The sequence below is a fragment of the Coregonus clupeaformis genome, chromosome 6 (genome assembly GCF_020615455.1).
Source record: "Coregonus clupeaformis isolate EN_2021a chromosome 6, ASM2061545v1, whole genome shotgun sequence".
In the NCBI taxonomy this organism is placed as follows: Eukaryota; Metazoa; Chordata; class Actinopteri; order Salmoniformes; family Salmonidae; genus Coregonus; species Coregonus clupeaformis.
The window spans coordinates 22,401,110-22,416,262 of record NC_059197.1 but is presented as its reverse complement, the minus strand read 5'-3'; the positions used below and the strand labels follow the sequence as shown (position 1 = coordinate 22,416,262).

Below are 15,153 nucleotides of genomic sequence, written 5' to 3'. Positions count from 1 at the left end.
AGCAGTGCTACCCTGTTCTGTGCCAAATGTAATTTTCCGAAGTCCCTCTTTGTGGCACCTGACCACACTACTAAACAGCAGTCCAGGTGCGACAAAACTATGGCTTGTAGGACCTGCCTTGTTGGTAGTGTTGTTAAGGCAGAGTAGCGCTTTATTATAGACAGACTTCTCCCCATCTTAGCCACTGTTGTATCAATATGTCTCTACCATGACAGTTTATAATTCAGGGTTACTCCAAGCAATTTAGTCACCTCAACTTGCTCAATTTCCCTATCATTCATTACAAGATTCAGTTGAGGTCTAGGGTTTAGTGAATGATTTGTCCAAAATACAATGCTTTTAGTTTTTGAAATATTTAGGACTAACCATTTCATTACCATACATTCTGAAACTAACTGCAGCTCTTTGTTAAGTGTTGAAGCCATCTCAGTTGCTATAGCGGCTGACGTGTATAGTGTTGAATCATCCGCATACATAGACACACTGGCTTTACTCAATGCCAGTGGTATGTCATTAGTAAAGTTAGTAAGGGGCCTAGACAGCTGCCCTGGGGAATTCCTGATTCTACCTGGATTATGTTGGAGAGGCTTCCATTAAAGAACACCCTCTGTGTTCTGTTAGACAGGTAACTATTTTTTCACAATATAGCAGGGGGTTGTAAAGCCATAACACATACGTTTTTCCAGCAGCAGACAATGATCGATAATGTCAAAAGCCGCACTGAAGTCTAACAAAACAGCCCCCACAATCTTTTTAGCATCAATTTATCTCAGCCAATCATCAGTAATTTGTGTAAGTGACGTGCTTGTTGAATGTCCTTCCCTATAAGCATGCTGAAAGTCTGTTGTCAATTTGTTTACTGTAAAATAGCATTGTATCTGGTCAAACACCATTTATTCAAAAAGTTTACTAAGGGTTGGTGACAGGCTGAATGGTCGGCTATTTGAGCCAGTAATGGGGGCTTTACTATTCTTAGGTAGCGGAATGACTGTTGCTTCCCTCCAGGCCTGAGGGCACACACTTTCTAGTAGGCTTAAATTAAAGATATGGCAAATAGGAGTGGCAATATCGTCCGCTATTATCCTCAGTAATTCTCCATCTAAGTTGTCAGACCCCGGTGGCTTGTAATTGTTGATAGACAATAATACTTTTTTCACCTCTTCCTCACTCACTTTATGGAATTCAAAAGTACAATGCTTGTCTTTCATAATTTGATCAGTTATACTTGGATGTGTAGTGTCAGCGTTTGCTAATCTTGCCAATGAAAAAATCATTTAAATAGTTGGCAATATCAGTGGGTTTTGTGATGAATGAGCCATCTGATTCAATGAATGATGGAACCGAGTTTGCCTTTTTTCCCAAAATATAATTTAAGGCGCTCCAAAGCTTTTTTACTATCATTCTTTATATCATTTATTTTTGCTTCATAGTATAGTTTCTTCTTCTTTTTATTTTGTTTAGTCAAATTATTTCTCAATTTGCAGTACGTTTGCCAATCGGTTGTGCTGCCAGACTTATTTGCCATACCTTTTGCCTCATCCCTCTCAACCATACAATTTTTCAATTCCTCATCAATCCATGGGGATTTAACAGTTTTTACAGTAATTTTCTTAATGGGTGCATGCTTATTGGTAACTGGAATAAGCAATTTCATAAATGTGTCAAGTGCAGCGTCTGGTTGCTCCTCAATACACACCACAGACCAGCAAATATTCTTTACATCATCAACATAATAATCACTATAAAACGTTTTGTATGACCTCTTATACATTATATTAGGCCCAGCCTTTGTACTTTGGTTTTCCTAGATATGGCTACTATATTGTGATCACTACATTCTATGGATTTGGATACTGCTTTAAAGCAAATTTCTGCAGCATTAGTAAAGATGTGATCAATATACGTTGATGATTTCATTCCTGTGCTGTTTGTAACTACCCTGGTAGGTTGACTGATACCCATAACCAGCTTGCAGGCACTGGTTACAGTGCCTACAACCTGACTTTTTATTGACAACATTCTTCAGAGAATACTTTAGATCAGTGGCATATGCTACTTCAGATACTATTTACCTGAAAAGGCTTTTGTGAAAAGGCTTTTTTACATTCTTCGCAATCACTTTTTTTTCATTTTTCATTGACCAATTGCTTGCTCAATTATCATGCTAGAACATGAAGGATGTTAGAAATTACTGAATAAAACGGTGAGTAGTACACTATATATACAAAAGTATGTGGACACCCCTTCAAATTACTGGATTCAGCTATTTAAGCCACACACATTGCTGACAGGTGTATAAAATCGAGCACACAGCCATGCAATCTCCATAGACAAACAATGGCAGTAGAATGGCCTGTACTGAAGAGCTCAGTGACTTTCAACGTGGCACCGTCATAGGATGCCACCTTTCCAACAAGTCAGTTTGTTAAAAATATCTGCCCTGCTAGAGCTGTCCCAGTCAACTGTAAGTGCTGTTATTGTGAAGTGGAAATGTCAAGGAGCAACAACGGCTCAGCCACGAAGTGGTAGGCCACACAAGCTCACAGAACGGGACCGCAGAGGGCTGAAGCACGTAGCGCGTAAAAATAATCTGTCCTCGGTTGCAACACTCACTACCGAGTTCCAAACTGCCTCTGGAAGCAACTTCAGCACAATAAGTGTTCATCGGGAGCTTCATGAAATGGGTTTCCATGGCCGAGTAGCCGTACACAAGCCTAAGATCATCATGCGCAATGCCAAGCGTTGGCTGGAGTGGTGTAAAGCTTGCCGCCATTGGACTCTGGAGCAGTAGAAACGCGTTCTCTGTAGTGATGAATCACGATTCACCATTTGGCAGTCGGACGGACAAATCTGGGTTTGGCGGATGCCAGGAGAACGCTACCTGGCCCAATGCATAGTGCCAACTGCAGTTTGGTGGAGGAGGAAGAATGTGTCTGGGGCTGTTTTTCATGGTTCGGTCTAGGCCCCTTAGTTCCAGTAAAGGGAAATCTTAAAGCTACAGCATACAATGACATTCTAGACGATACTGCGCTTCCAACTTTGTGTTAACAGTTTGGGGAAGGCCCTTTCCTGTTTCAGCATGACAATGCCCCCGTGCACAAAGCGAGGTCCATACAGAAATGGTTTGTCGAGATTGGTGTGGAAGACCTTGACTGGCCTGCACAGAACCATGACCTCAACCCCATCGAACACCTTTGGGTTGAATTAGAATGCCGACTGCGAGCCATACCTATTCTCCCAATATCAGTGCCCGACCTCACTAATGCCCCAGAAGAGTGGAGGCTGTTATAGCAGTAAAGGGGGGACCAACTCCATATTAATGCCCATGATTTTGGAATGAGATGTTGGACGAGCAGGTGTCCACATACTTTTGGTCATGTAGTGTATGTCACGGATCAGAAAATCAGGTGTTTGACTAAGTTGCTAACAGACAGTTGCTAAATGACTGTCAATAGGGTGAACTAACACCATTACAACATGCAGATGTCGTATTATGAAGTCAGTAGGCAACAGGCAGTCATTACTGAACCCCCTCGTCTCACTGACTCCTCCAGTAGACTAGTTCAGTGGACTGGGCAGGATTCCAGAGGGCTGCTGATTCTGATGGCAGGTGGGACATCCCACCGTTGCCCCCCAAAACGTCCAGTCGCATCCAGCTGTGTAAGTGGAAAATGTGGCTGCCATTTAAGTCAATCTGGATGAAAGCATCTGCTAAGCAAACCACATCACTTAACCATGGCCAATGGGGAGTGACTGCATCGTGACTGTTGATGCAGAGAGGGCAGAGCAAACAGATGTTGATGAGTCTCACCCGTTTACTTCCTTCAATGAGATTAAGTTATGAGGCAATCTGATGACCTGACATTCTTGAGTATTTATCAGATCAGTTGAATACAGTGTTCCCACTTACCCAGCCAGCTCTACTCTCCTCTCCTTTGGCAGCATCTGTACATCTATTGATCGGCTGGATCTGTACAGATTATCGATTAGTAATTCTCTCCCTCACAGAAAGATGAGGGCCTTCTATCTTCCACACTGATCAACAGTTATCTAGTCGTAGAGATGGGGATGCTTCTCAGCTGTTGTCATGGTTTCTGAATAGTTCAATTTTCTCTCTGTGAGGCTGGTTAAATAAACTGCATGCAAGCTGTGAAACATTTCCGCCTGCAACTAGCTACAATTTACGATTTAGGAAACTCTGGACAGTACTCCGATTTTAAAAAATCTTGCTCGACCAGTCGTTTGGTCTACATTTTTTTACGTGTATTTTTCCATATACAGTGGGGGGAAAAAAGTATTTAGTCAGCCAACAATTGTGCAAGTTCTCCCACTTAAAAAGATGAGAGAGGCCTGTAATATTCATCATAGGTACACGTCAACTATGACAGACAAAATGAGAAGAAAAAAATCCAGAAAATCACATTGTAGGATTTTTAATTATGGTGCAAATTATGGTGGAAAATAAGTATTTGGTCAATAAAAAAAGTTTCCCAATACTTTGTTATATACCCTTTGTTGGCAATGACACAGGTCAAACGTTTTCTGTAAGTCTTCACAAGGTTTTCACACACTGTTGCTGGTATTTTGGCCCATTCCTTCATGCAGATCTCCTCTAGAGCAGTGATGTTTTGGGGCTGTCGCTGGGCAACATGGACTTTCAATTTTCTATGGGGTTGAGATCTGGAGACTGGCTAGGCCACTCCAGGACCTTGAAATGCTTCTTACGAAGCCACTCCTTCATTGCCCGGGCGGTGTGTTTGGGATCATTGTCATGCTGAAAGACCCAGCCACGTTTCATCTTCAATGCCCTTGCTGATGGAAGGAGGTTTTCACTCAAAATCTCACGATACATGGCCCCATTCATTATTTCCTTTACACGGATCAGTCGTCCTGGTCCCTTTGCAGAAAAACAGCCCCAAAGCATGATGTGTCCACCCCCATGCTTCACAGTAGGTATGGTGTTCTTTGGATGCAACTCAGCATTCTTTGTCCTCCAAACACGACGAGTTGAGTTTTTACCAAAAAGTTCTATTTTGGTTTCATCTGACCATATGACATTCTCCCAATCCTCTTCTGGATCATCCAAATGCACTCTAGCAAACTTCAGACGGGCCTGGACACGTCTGGCACTGCAGGATTTGTGTCCCTGGCGGCGTAGTGTGGTACTGATGGTAGGCTTTGTTACTTTGGTCCCAGCTCTCTGCAGGTCATTCACTAGGTCCCCCCGTGTGGTTCTGGGATTTTTGCTCACTGTTCTTGTGATCATTTTGACCCCACAGGGTGAGATCTTGCGTGGAGCCCCAGATCGAGGGAGATTATCAGTGGTCTTGTATGTCTTCCATTTCCTAATAATTGCTCCCACAGTTGATTTCTTCAAACCAAGCTGCTTACCTATTGCAGATTCAGTCTTCCCAGCCTGGTGCAGGTCTACAATTTTGTTTCTGGTGTCCTTTGACAGCTCTTTGGTCTTGGCCATAGTGGAGTTTGGAGTGTGACTGTTTGAGGTTGTGGACAGGTGTCTTTTATACTGATAACAAGTTCAAACAGGTGCCATTAATACAGGTAACGAGTGGAGGACAGAGGAGCCTCTTAAAGAAGAAGTTACAGGTCTGTGAGAGCCAGAAATCTTGCTTGTTTGTAGGTGACCAAATACTTATTTTCCACCATAATTTGCAAATAAATTCATTAAAAATCCTACAATGTGATTTTCTTTATTACAGGCCTCTCTCATCTTTTTAAGTGGGAGAACTTGCACAATTGGTGGCTGACTAAATACTTTTTTCCCCCACTGTATATACACACCCTATGTGTTTTAATAAAATCAACTACATATGCATTGAGCTTGTCTGATGCTTTAAGCTCACTGTTTAATGAAATGAGACACAAATGACTCAAGAGGGAGCCAGAGATCAACCTAACCAGAAAAAAATTTACTTAACCTGTCCCGACCATCCTCCTCCCACTCCTACAGGCTTTCGCAGATTCTGCAGTTACTGTATATTGAATGCATAAACAGACACTACCGTAACCAAACAAACATTGTAGATTATAAATTATAGGAATTAACGGTAAATGTACTACTGGTGATATACTCTACATGGACAAAAGTGTATGGAATTGGTCCCCCCTTTGCTGCTATAACAGCATCCACTCTTCTGGGAAGGCTTTCCACTAGATGTTGGAAAATTGCTGCAGGGATTTGCTTACATTCAGTCACAAGAGCATTAGTGAGGTCGGGCACTGATGTTGGGCGATTAGGCCTGGCTCGCAGTCGGCGTTCCAATTTATCCCAAAGGTGTTTGATGGGGTTGAGGTCAGGGCTCTGTGCAGGCCAGTCAAGTTCTTCCGCACTGATCTCGACAAACCATTTCTGTTTGGACCTCGATTTGTGCACGGGGGCAAGTTGGAAGTGCAGAATCGTCTAGAATGTCATTGTATGCTGTAGTGTTAAGATTTCCCTTCACTGGAACTAAGGGACCTAGCCCGAACCATGAAAAACAGCCCCAGACCATTATTCCTCCTCCACAAAACTTTACATTTGGCACTCTGCATTCGGGCAGGTAGCGTTTTCCTGGCATACGCCAAACCCAGATTCGTCAGATTGCCAGATGGTTAAGCGTGATTCATCACTCCAGAGAACGCCTTTCCACTGCTCCGGAGTCCAATGGTGGCGAGCTTTACACCAATCCAGCCGACGCTTGGCATTGCACATGGTGATCTTAGGCTTGTGTGCGGCTGCTCGGCCATGAAAATCCATTTCATGAATCTCCCAACGAACAGTTCTTGAGCTGACGTTGCTTCCAGAGGCAGTTTGGAACTTGGTAGTGAGTGTTGCAACCGAGGACAGACAATGTTTATGCGCTACGTGCTTCAACACTCGGCGGTCTTGTTCTGTGAGCTTGTGTGGCCTACCACTTTGCAGCTGAGCCGTTGTTGTTTCTAGATGTTTCCACTTCACAATAACAGCACTTACAGTTGACTGGGGCAGCTCTAGCAGGGCAGAAATTTGATGAACTGACTTGTTGGAAAGGTGGCATCCTATGACGGTGGCACGTTGGAAGTCACTGAGCTCTTCAGTTCAGGCCATTCTACTGCCATTGTTTTCCTATGGAGATTGCATGGCTGTTTGCGCGATTTTATATATCTGTCAGCAACGGGTGCGACTGAAATAGCCAAATCCACTACTTTGAAGGGGTGAAGTGTATGTAATGGGGAATTGATAGACACTAACAATCAAACGCAAACAATTCACAGAATGAAGTTATGAAACAATGAATGTGCACAAATTGGCGGGAGAGAGCGCATTCTGGAGAGAGACGTGCATTGTGCAGCCACACTCCCCTTCTTCTTGGACTGTGCCATCCCCGCGGCCTTCACAATGGATTAGTCTCGGCCTCCACAATGGATTAGTTCACTGAGATGGGCGCGAATAAGACAGGTGTCTTGTGTGCCATAAAAATATATATATATCGGTTGATCAACAGCCTATCGACCAAACAATCGACCAGTCGAATAATTGGGGTCAGCCCTAGTTCTGTACATGCTAGGGACTGTATGTCTGTGCCATGCCTGTTAATAGATTCGGTTCTGTTCTGCAGTAAAACTGTCCCGTGTCTCCATTCATGAGGTGCTGTGCTGTGAGCCGGTGACTGGTCCCCAGTCTCTCTTAATGGCGTGCTGTGATTGCTCCATGAGGCATGCTAATGTGCACTCCATGCCCTCCTAAACAACAACATTGCTTCTTCATTTTCGTATTGTGGAAATGATTCGCACAGCCACAGCCAGGCAATGTGGACAATGCAGTGAGGACCCTCAGATCCAGGGCACAGAGGGAACAATGTCATATTCATACCAGCAGAATGTGTGGATGCGCCAAATTTGAGTCTGAAGCAGACAGAACTACCCACACAGCTTGAAATGTGTTGTCTTCCATCAGACACTAATGACTAACAAAACTGCAGTAGCTGATTTTCTTATGGGATGTCAACAGTGCCTACCGGATCTTCTCTCTTTCTCAAGTTGTACTGAGAAGAGCGGCCATGTCTCAGCCTTCCCTTCCCTAACTAAGAATAACATTGGTTGCTGCCACCACATAAAGTAATGTCCTGCATTATCTAGCAATTAGGGAGAGGCTTATTAAGCAGAATCTAATGTAAATTTAATGAGCTATAAATTCAATTTCTTTAAATAGAAGAGTATATTATTGTTAGAAATGATGTAGTGAGCCCAAAGTACAGAATATGAAATATTTCACTAGCTGGCAATAGGCCATTAGCTTGGGTGTTAAATTTGACTTCAAACAGGATAAGTGTATTTCACCGCAGGTTGTGAGAGCTGTGCAATTTTTCAACCACAGTGCCCACAGGATATCAATGGGGCTGTACTTACTACTTATCATTCAAATCTGCTATGAGCATACAGAACAAGTTAAGTGGACAGGATCAGTATCCTGGCCCCAACAGTCAACAACACTGTTAAACCGCTGTATACAGGATAAGTGAAGAACACAAGACCAGATATTCTATTTAAACTGGCCCAGTAGATGCCAGTTCAGTTACCAAGGCCTGTGAAGTATGAGGGTGATGACTCAGCACACAGACAGACTACAGTACAGCAGCCCTACATCACTCTGTTTCAAAGCCAAACCCTTCCACAGTACTCGCACAGCCATCTTCAATCACCATCCATGTCACACATAGCAAACGGTATGGCAAACATAAGCACAATAAGAAGTGTATGTTTCCTTTGTTTCTCTGAGAAACAGACCAAAAGCAGTACAGGCCTACCTAAGGCTCCATGACAGCTTCTATTGATCCATTTCACCATCATTCAGCGCTGATGAATGAGCTGGAGCTGACAATAAAGAAGCATTATGCAACCATCTGAAATACCATGATCAAATCACAGCTGATATGTATTATAATAGAGGAACCCCTGGAGAGATAGAGGAACCCCCTGGAGAGATAGAGGGACCCCCTGGAGAGACAGAGGAACCCCCTGGAGAGACATAACCCCCTGGAGAGACAGAGGAACCCCCTGGAGAGATAGAGGAACCCCCTGGAGAGATAGAGGAACCCCCTGGAGAGACAGAGGAACCCCCTGGAGAGATAGAGGAACCCCCTGGAGAGACAGAACCCCCTGGAGAGACAGAGGAACCCCCTGGCGAGATAGAGGAACCCCCTGGAGAGACAGAACCCCCTGGAGAGACAGAGGAACCCCCTGGAGAGATAGAGGAACCCCCTGGAGAGACAGAGGAACCCCCTGGAGAGACAGAGGAACCCCCTGGAGAGATAGAGGTACCCCCTGGAGAGACAGAGGAACCCCCTGGAGAGACAGAGGAACTCAAACAAACCCTTTTTTACATTCAGCATCTTATATCAGCAGTTTATCAGAGAGGAGGATGAGCCTGGTCAACTGTGCTCCTAACAATATGTGGGTTTTGTTACAGCTGTACAGCTTTGCTAGGCCAGAATGTAAAGTCAAACTCTAGTTCTCCTCTCCTTGCATTTACAGTATTTGTACAACGACAATCAAATAAATGAAAGATCTGCAACCGCAGGTCTTTCTTGGCTTGGAATTTTACTTCCCCACAAAAAATGCATTCATCTTCAAATCTTGCACCACTTGGGATATTGTATTGGAAGCTATTGTGTACTTTGGTTGCATTCTGGCATTTAACACAGAGAGAGAGAGGTTAATTAAATGAATGGTGACAGATGCGAAGTTCTAAAATACAGTGAATGGTGTTCAACCACTACTCATTGCAGACTACACTCCCTTCAACAGTCCTAAAGTGAAAGCCTGTAGTTTACCATGTTACCTATAAATGTACAGTACCTTCAGAAAGTATTCACACCCCTTTACTTCTTCCACATTTAGTTGTGTTAGAGCCTGAATTTAAAATGGTTTAAATTGAGTTTTTTGTCACTGGCCTACACACAACACCCCATAATGTCAAAGTGGAATTATGTTTTCGAAATTTTTACAAATTAATAAAAAATGAAAAGCTGAAATGTCTTGAGTCAATAAGTATTCAACCCCTTTGTTATGGCAAGCCTTATGGCATTGCTTAACAAGTCACATAATAAGTTCCAAGGACTCCCATGGAAAGATACAGGTGTCCTTCCTAACTCAGTTGCCAGAGAGGAAGGAAACCGCTTAGGGATTTCACCATGAGGCCAATGGTGACTTTAAAACAGTTACAGAGTTTAATGGCTGTGATAGGAGAAAACTGAGGATGGATCAACAACATTGTAGTTACTAACCTAATTGACAGAGTGGAAAGAAGGAAGCCTGTACAGAATACAAATATTCAAAAACATGCATCCTGTTTGCAACAAGCCACTAAAGTAATACTTCAAAAAAAAATGTGGCAAAGCAATTAACTTTTTGTCCTGAATGCAAAGTGTTATGTTCGGGGTAAATCCATGCTTGTAATCGTTAAGGATTGGGGAGTTTTTCAGGATGAAAAAGAAACGGAATAGAGCTAAGCACAGGCAAAATCCTAGAGGAAAACTTGGTTCAGTCTGCTTTCCACCAGACACTGGGAGATGAATTCACCTTTCAGCAGGACAATAACCTAAAACATAAGGCCAATTCTACACTGGAGTTGCTTACCAAGAAGATGATGTATGTTCCTGAGTGGCCAAGTTACAGTTTTGACTTAATTCTACTTGAAAATGTATGTCAAGACTTGAAAATGGTTCTCTAGCAATGATCAACAACCATTTTCACAGAGCTTGAAGAATTATGAAAAGAATAATGGGCAAATGTTGCACGATCCAGGTGTGGAAAGCTCTTAGAGACTTACCCAGAAAGACTCACTGCTGTAATCGCTGCTAAAGGTACTTCTACAAAGTATTGACCCAGGGGTGTGAGTACTTATGTAAATTAGATCGTTCTGTATTTAGTTTTCAATACATTTGGCAAACATTTCTAAAAACATGTTTTTCGCTTGGTCATTATGGGATATTGTGTGTAGAAAATGTGGAATAAGTATGACTACTTTCTGAAGGCACTGTGTTTCATTAGCCATGTTGCTTTAGTTTGGATAGGCTTCTGAGCAACGAAAGGTGTAATCCTTTTTAGACCACCCCCAAAAATCCATCCAACAAACACACAAACACACACGCATGCACGCGCACACACAAACACACACGCAAAAACACACAAAGACTTGTTGATTCTGAGTTGCGAAAATTAAAGGCTACATCTGAGCAACATAAGAGACCTGTAAAGAATGTTATGATCATCATTAAAAAGTATGTATCTTATAAATTGACTGCATATTAGCGACAAATCATGAGACAAAAAAACTACGTTTTAGGCTACCGTTTTAGGCTACTGTCCACAGTAGGGTAAATTAAAAGATTATGAAAATATTTTTTTCTACAGTGTCTGAGGCATACTATATGAAATTATACCGGCGGGACTGACTGCTGCTGGGCAGAGATTGGTACATTGGTTCTGGACATCATTTACCGTGTAGACTAGTGCGTGCACCGTATCAGCGCACCTCAGTCTATGTAGCCAACAAATAACCGGAACAGTCAGACAGGTCTTAAATTCCTTGCAATCCAACAATTCAAGAGATTTCTGGGTCCGTCAGTATCCCATTCGCGGGAAATAATACCTAGACAAGCTCTAACTGTCAATCTGTATAATAGGATAATAGTAAGGAGGTACAGTATGTGGTTGGTAGGAGCCTATGCGCCGAAACCTGTTCACCACAGCCGTGGAGGGGACACACTGACGTGAGTGTCGCCTACTGTAGCTGCATTGCGTGTTTTCCAGACCACCATTTAGAGTAGTCGAATAGGCATTCGAGTTATTGAACATAAATATTAGCAACTGTGAACATTCGCAATACATTTACCCTGACCACTCTGTTCATGTTACACAGAGGAAACTCTTCCACAAGCAATTATGTGGCATATAGAAGTTACAGTGGTACATTGACGTTACACTGTAGCCCATGTTATTTTATTTGAATGAAAATATTAGGCTATTTGTTCATTATCTCATTTACTCATTTTCACCACTTTTGAGGAGCAACATAGCCTACATAAAAGGCTACTTTCTGATTATAAAAAGGACGGACAGGCTATCCAAAGGTCCCCCAAAAACAACAGCATATATGTAGTTTGTATATAGGGACACGGGTTAAAGCAAAGACTCCATAGAAAACGTTGTAAATTGAAGTAAGATCAAAAGAAGCAGAGTAACGATGCTGAGATTTAGGAGAAGCTCACCCCGCATCGCGCACCAACCATCTCAACTTTTAGGTATTCTATGTTCTTTCACTCCATGAGCGCAAACTATTTTTGATGCACTTGATCATGAGTAAGTAATCCTACCTTTTAGAAGAAACGCCGCTGAAATCACGAAAACAGAGAGAGAAATAGTGAGAGATCCGTTTCCCGTGATCGCCATGTTGGACACCTGCTCGAGACTGGCGGCGCTAAATCACCTAGAGACGGCCATGGGATGAGAGCGGAGGGAGGGCGTAAAAAAGGGAATCTTCTGTCAAGTGAGACTCGTGATTTTTTTGTCACTTACCTTATGTTTTGCATAATTCCACCCATAGTTCAGTATTTGTGATTTGTGACAAATGTCAAATTTAGGCTAAAATAAATATTATAACATGTTTAGTAACTGTATAGGTGATATGCATTAATTATATATTGTGTTAATTATCCCCAGTCCAATTTACACTTAATCGGCTATCAAAAATAAGTATTATATAGTACGTTGTTATTTTAAGTTTTTTCTTTAGGCCTAATACTGTATCATGTTGCTTTTTATGCTAAACCCCTTATTCAAATTAGTTTATTACTAGTTTCCCTATAATACATGTCAATAACAGCGTTTAATGGAGCTGTTTCGTTAGTTGTCAGAATGTCTATCACGATCATAGATCATGCAGTTATAGTTTGTTTTGTTAAGTAGTAGGCTACCTACGCAGATTGACATGTAACCATTGTCACTCACAGAGCGCCCCTAAATTATTCCCTGAGCGGAGCAGTTTGTCACGAATTACGATGAAGCAGGCAGTATCCCTATAGGCTATATTATATGGGCTTCAGTGTTAAACGTTGTCAACGCATGTGTGTGTGTGTGTGTGTGTGTGTGTGTGTGTGTGTGTGTGTGTGTGTGTGTGTGTGCCTGCGTGCAGGGGGTAGGGGAACAGAGTCAATGTGCGGGGGCACAGGTTAGTTGAGGTAATTGAAGTAATATATACAGTACCAGTCAAACGTTTGGACACAGCTACTCATTTGAGGGTTTTTCTTTCTTTTTTACTATTTTCTACATTGTAGAATAATAGTGAAGACATCAAAACTATGAAATAACACATATGGAATCATGTATTAACCCAAAAAGTGTTAAACAAATACAAATATATTTTATATTTGAGATTCTTCAAATAGCCACCCTTTGCCTTGATGACAGCTTTTCACACTCTTGGCATTCTCTCAACCAGCTTCACCTGGAATGCTTTTCCAACAGTCTTGAAGAAGTTCCCACATATGCCAAGCACTTGTTGGCTGCTTTTCCTTCACTCTGCCGTCCGATCCCAAACCATCTCAATTGGGTTGAGGTCGGGGGATTGTGGAGGCCAGGACATCTGATGCAGCACTCCATCACTCTCCTTCTTGGTAAAATAGCCCTTACACAGCCTGGAGGTGTGTTGGGTCATTGTCCTGTTGAAAAACAAATGATAGTCCCACTAAGCCCAAACCAGATGGGATGGCTATCGGTGCAGAATGCTGTGGTTGCCATGCTGGTTAAGTGTGCCTTGAATTCTAAATCAATCACACACAGTGTCACCGGCAAAGCACCCCCACACCATAACACCTCCTCCTCCATGCTTATGGTGGGAACTACACATGTGGAGATCATCCGTTCACCCACACCGCGTCTCACAAAGACACGTGGTTGGAACCAAAAATCTCCAAATTGGACTCCAGACCAAAGCACAGACCAAAGGACAAATGTCCACCAGTCTAATGTCCATTGCACGTGTTTCTTGGCCCAAGCAGGTCTCTTCTTCTTATTGGTGTCCTTTAGTAGTGGTTTATTTACAGCAATTCGACCATGAAGGCCTGATTCACACAGTCCCCTCTGAACAGTTTATGTTGAGATGTGTCTGTGACTTGAACTCAGTGAAGCATTTATTTGGGCTGCAATTTCTGAGGCTGGTAACTCTAATGGACTTATCCTCTGCAGCAGAGGTAACTCTGGGTCTTCCATTCCTGTGGCGGTCGTCATGAGAGCCAGTTTCATCATAGCGCTTGATGGTTTTGCACTTGAAGAAACGTTCAAAGTTCTTGAAATATTCCGTTTTAACTGATCATGTCTTAAAGTAATGATGGACTGTCGTTTCTCTTTGCTTATTTGAGCTGTTCTTGCCATAATATGGACTTGGTCTTTTACCAAATAGGGCTATCTTCTGTATACCCCCTCTACCTTGTCACAAGACAACTGATTGGCTCAAACGCATTAAGAAGGAAAGAAATTCCACAAATTAACTTTTAAGAAGGCACACCTGTTAATTGAAATGCATTCCAGGTCACTACCTCATGAAGCTGGTTGAGAGAATGCCAAGAGTGTGCAAAGCTGTCATCAAGGCAAAGGGTGGCTATTTGAAGAATCTCAAATATAAAATATATTTTTGATTTGTTTAACACTTTTTTTGGTTACTACATGATTCCATATGTGTTATTTCATAGTTTTGATGTCTTCACTATTATTCTACAATGTAGACAATAGTAAAAATAAAGAAAAACTCTTGAATGAATAGGTGTGTCCAAACTTTTTACTGGTAGTGTACATGTGGCTAGAGAGAATTGAGAACTACTGACTTAGTCAACTGTTCTAAATTGACACAAGGCCATACGTGAGTGTCACGATTCAGACAGACGACCAGAGGACCACAATTGCGTCACACCAGAAAGTTTATTAAACTTAAGGGAAAAGGGAAGTAGGGAGTGAATGAAGGCTCCAGGGGTAACAGGGATCCCGTCCAATGCGCTGGGTCTGTGCCCCCCCCAGTGGCAGCGATGCGTCCTATGAAGCCGGTGGTGGGTGGTCCAGAAGTCCTGGGGGGGGGGAGACACAGACACAACAGGGCGGAATGAAACCAGGCAGCAGTAC

General features: G+C 42.6%; 1 protein-coding gene across 3 annotated transcripts in view; it reads right to left on the bottom strand.

The window, feature by feature from the left end:
* The window catches only part of LOC121567990 (cell adhesion molecule 1), a 148,764-nt gene extending 136,300 nt beyond the window's left edge, over nucleotides 1-12,464 (bottom strand). For all 3 annotated transcript variants that reach the window (XM_041878442.1, XM_041878444.1, XM_041878443.1), the window contains exon 1: nucleotides 12,357-12,464. In XM_041878442.1, the coding sequence (XP_041734376.1) occupies nucleotides 12,357-12,432 (76 nt within the window). In that variant the 5' untranslated portion in view covers nucleotides 12,433-12,464. The remainder of the gene's footprint in view (nucleotides 1-12,356) is intronic.
* Nucleotides 12,465-15,153: the final 2,689 nt, after the last annotated feature.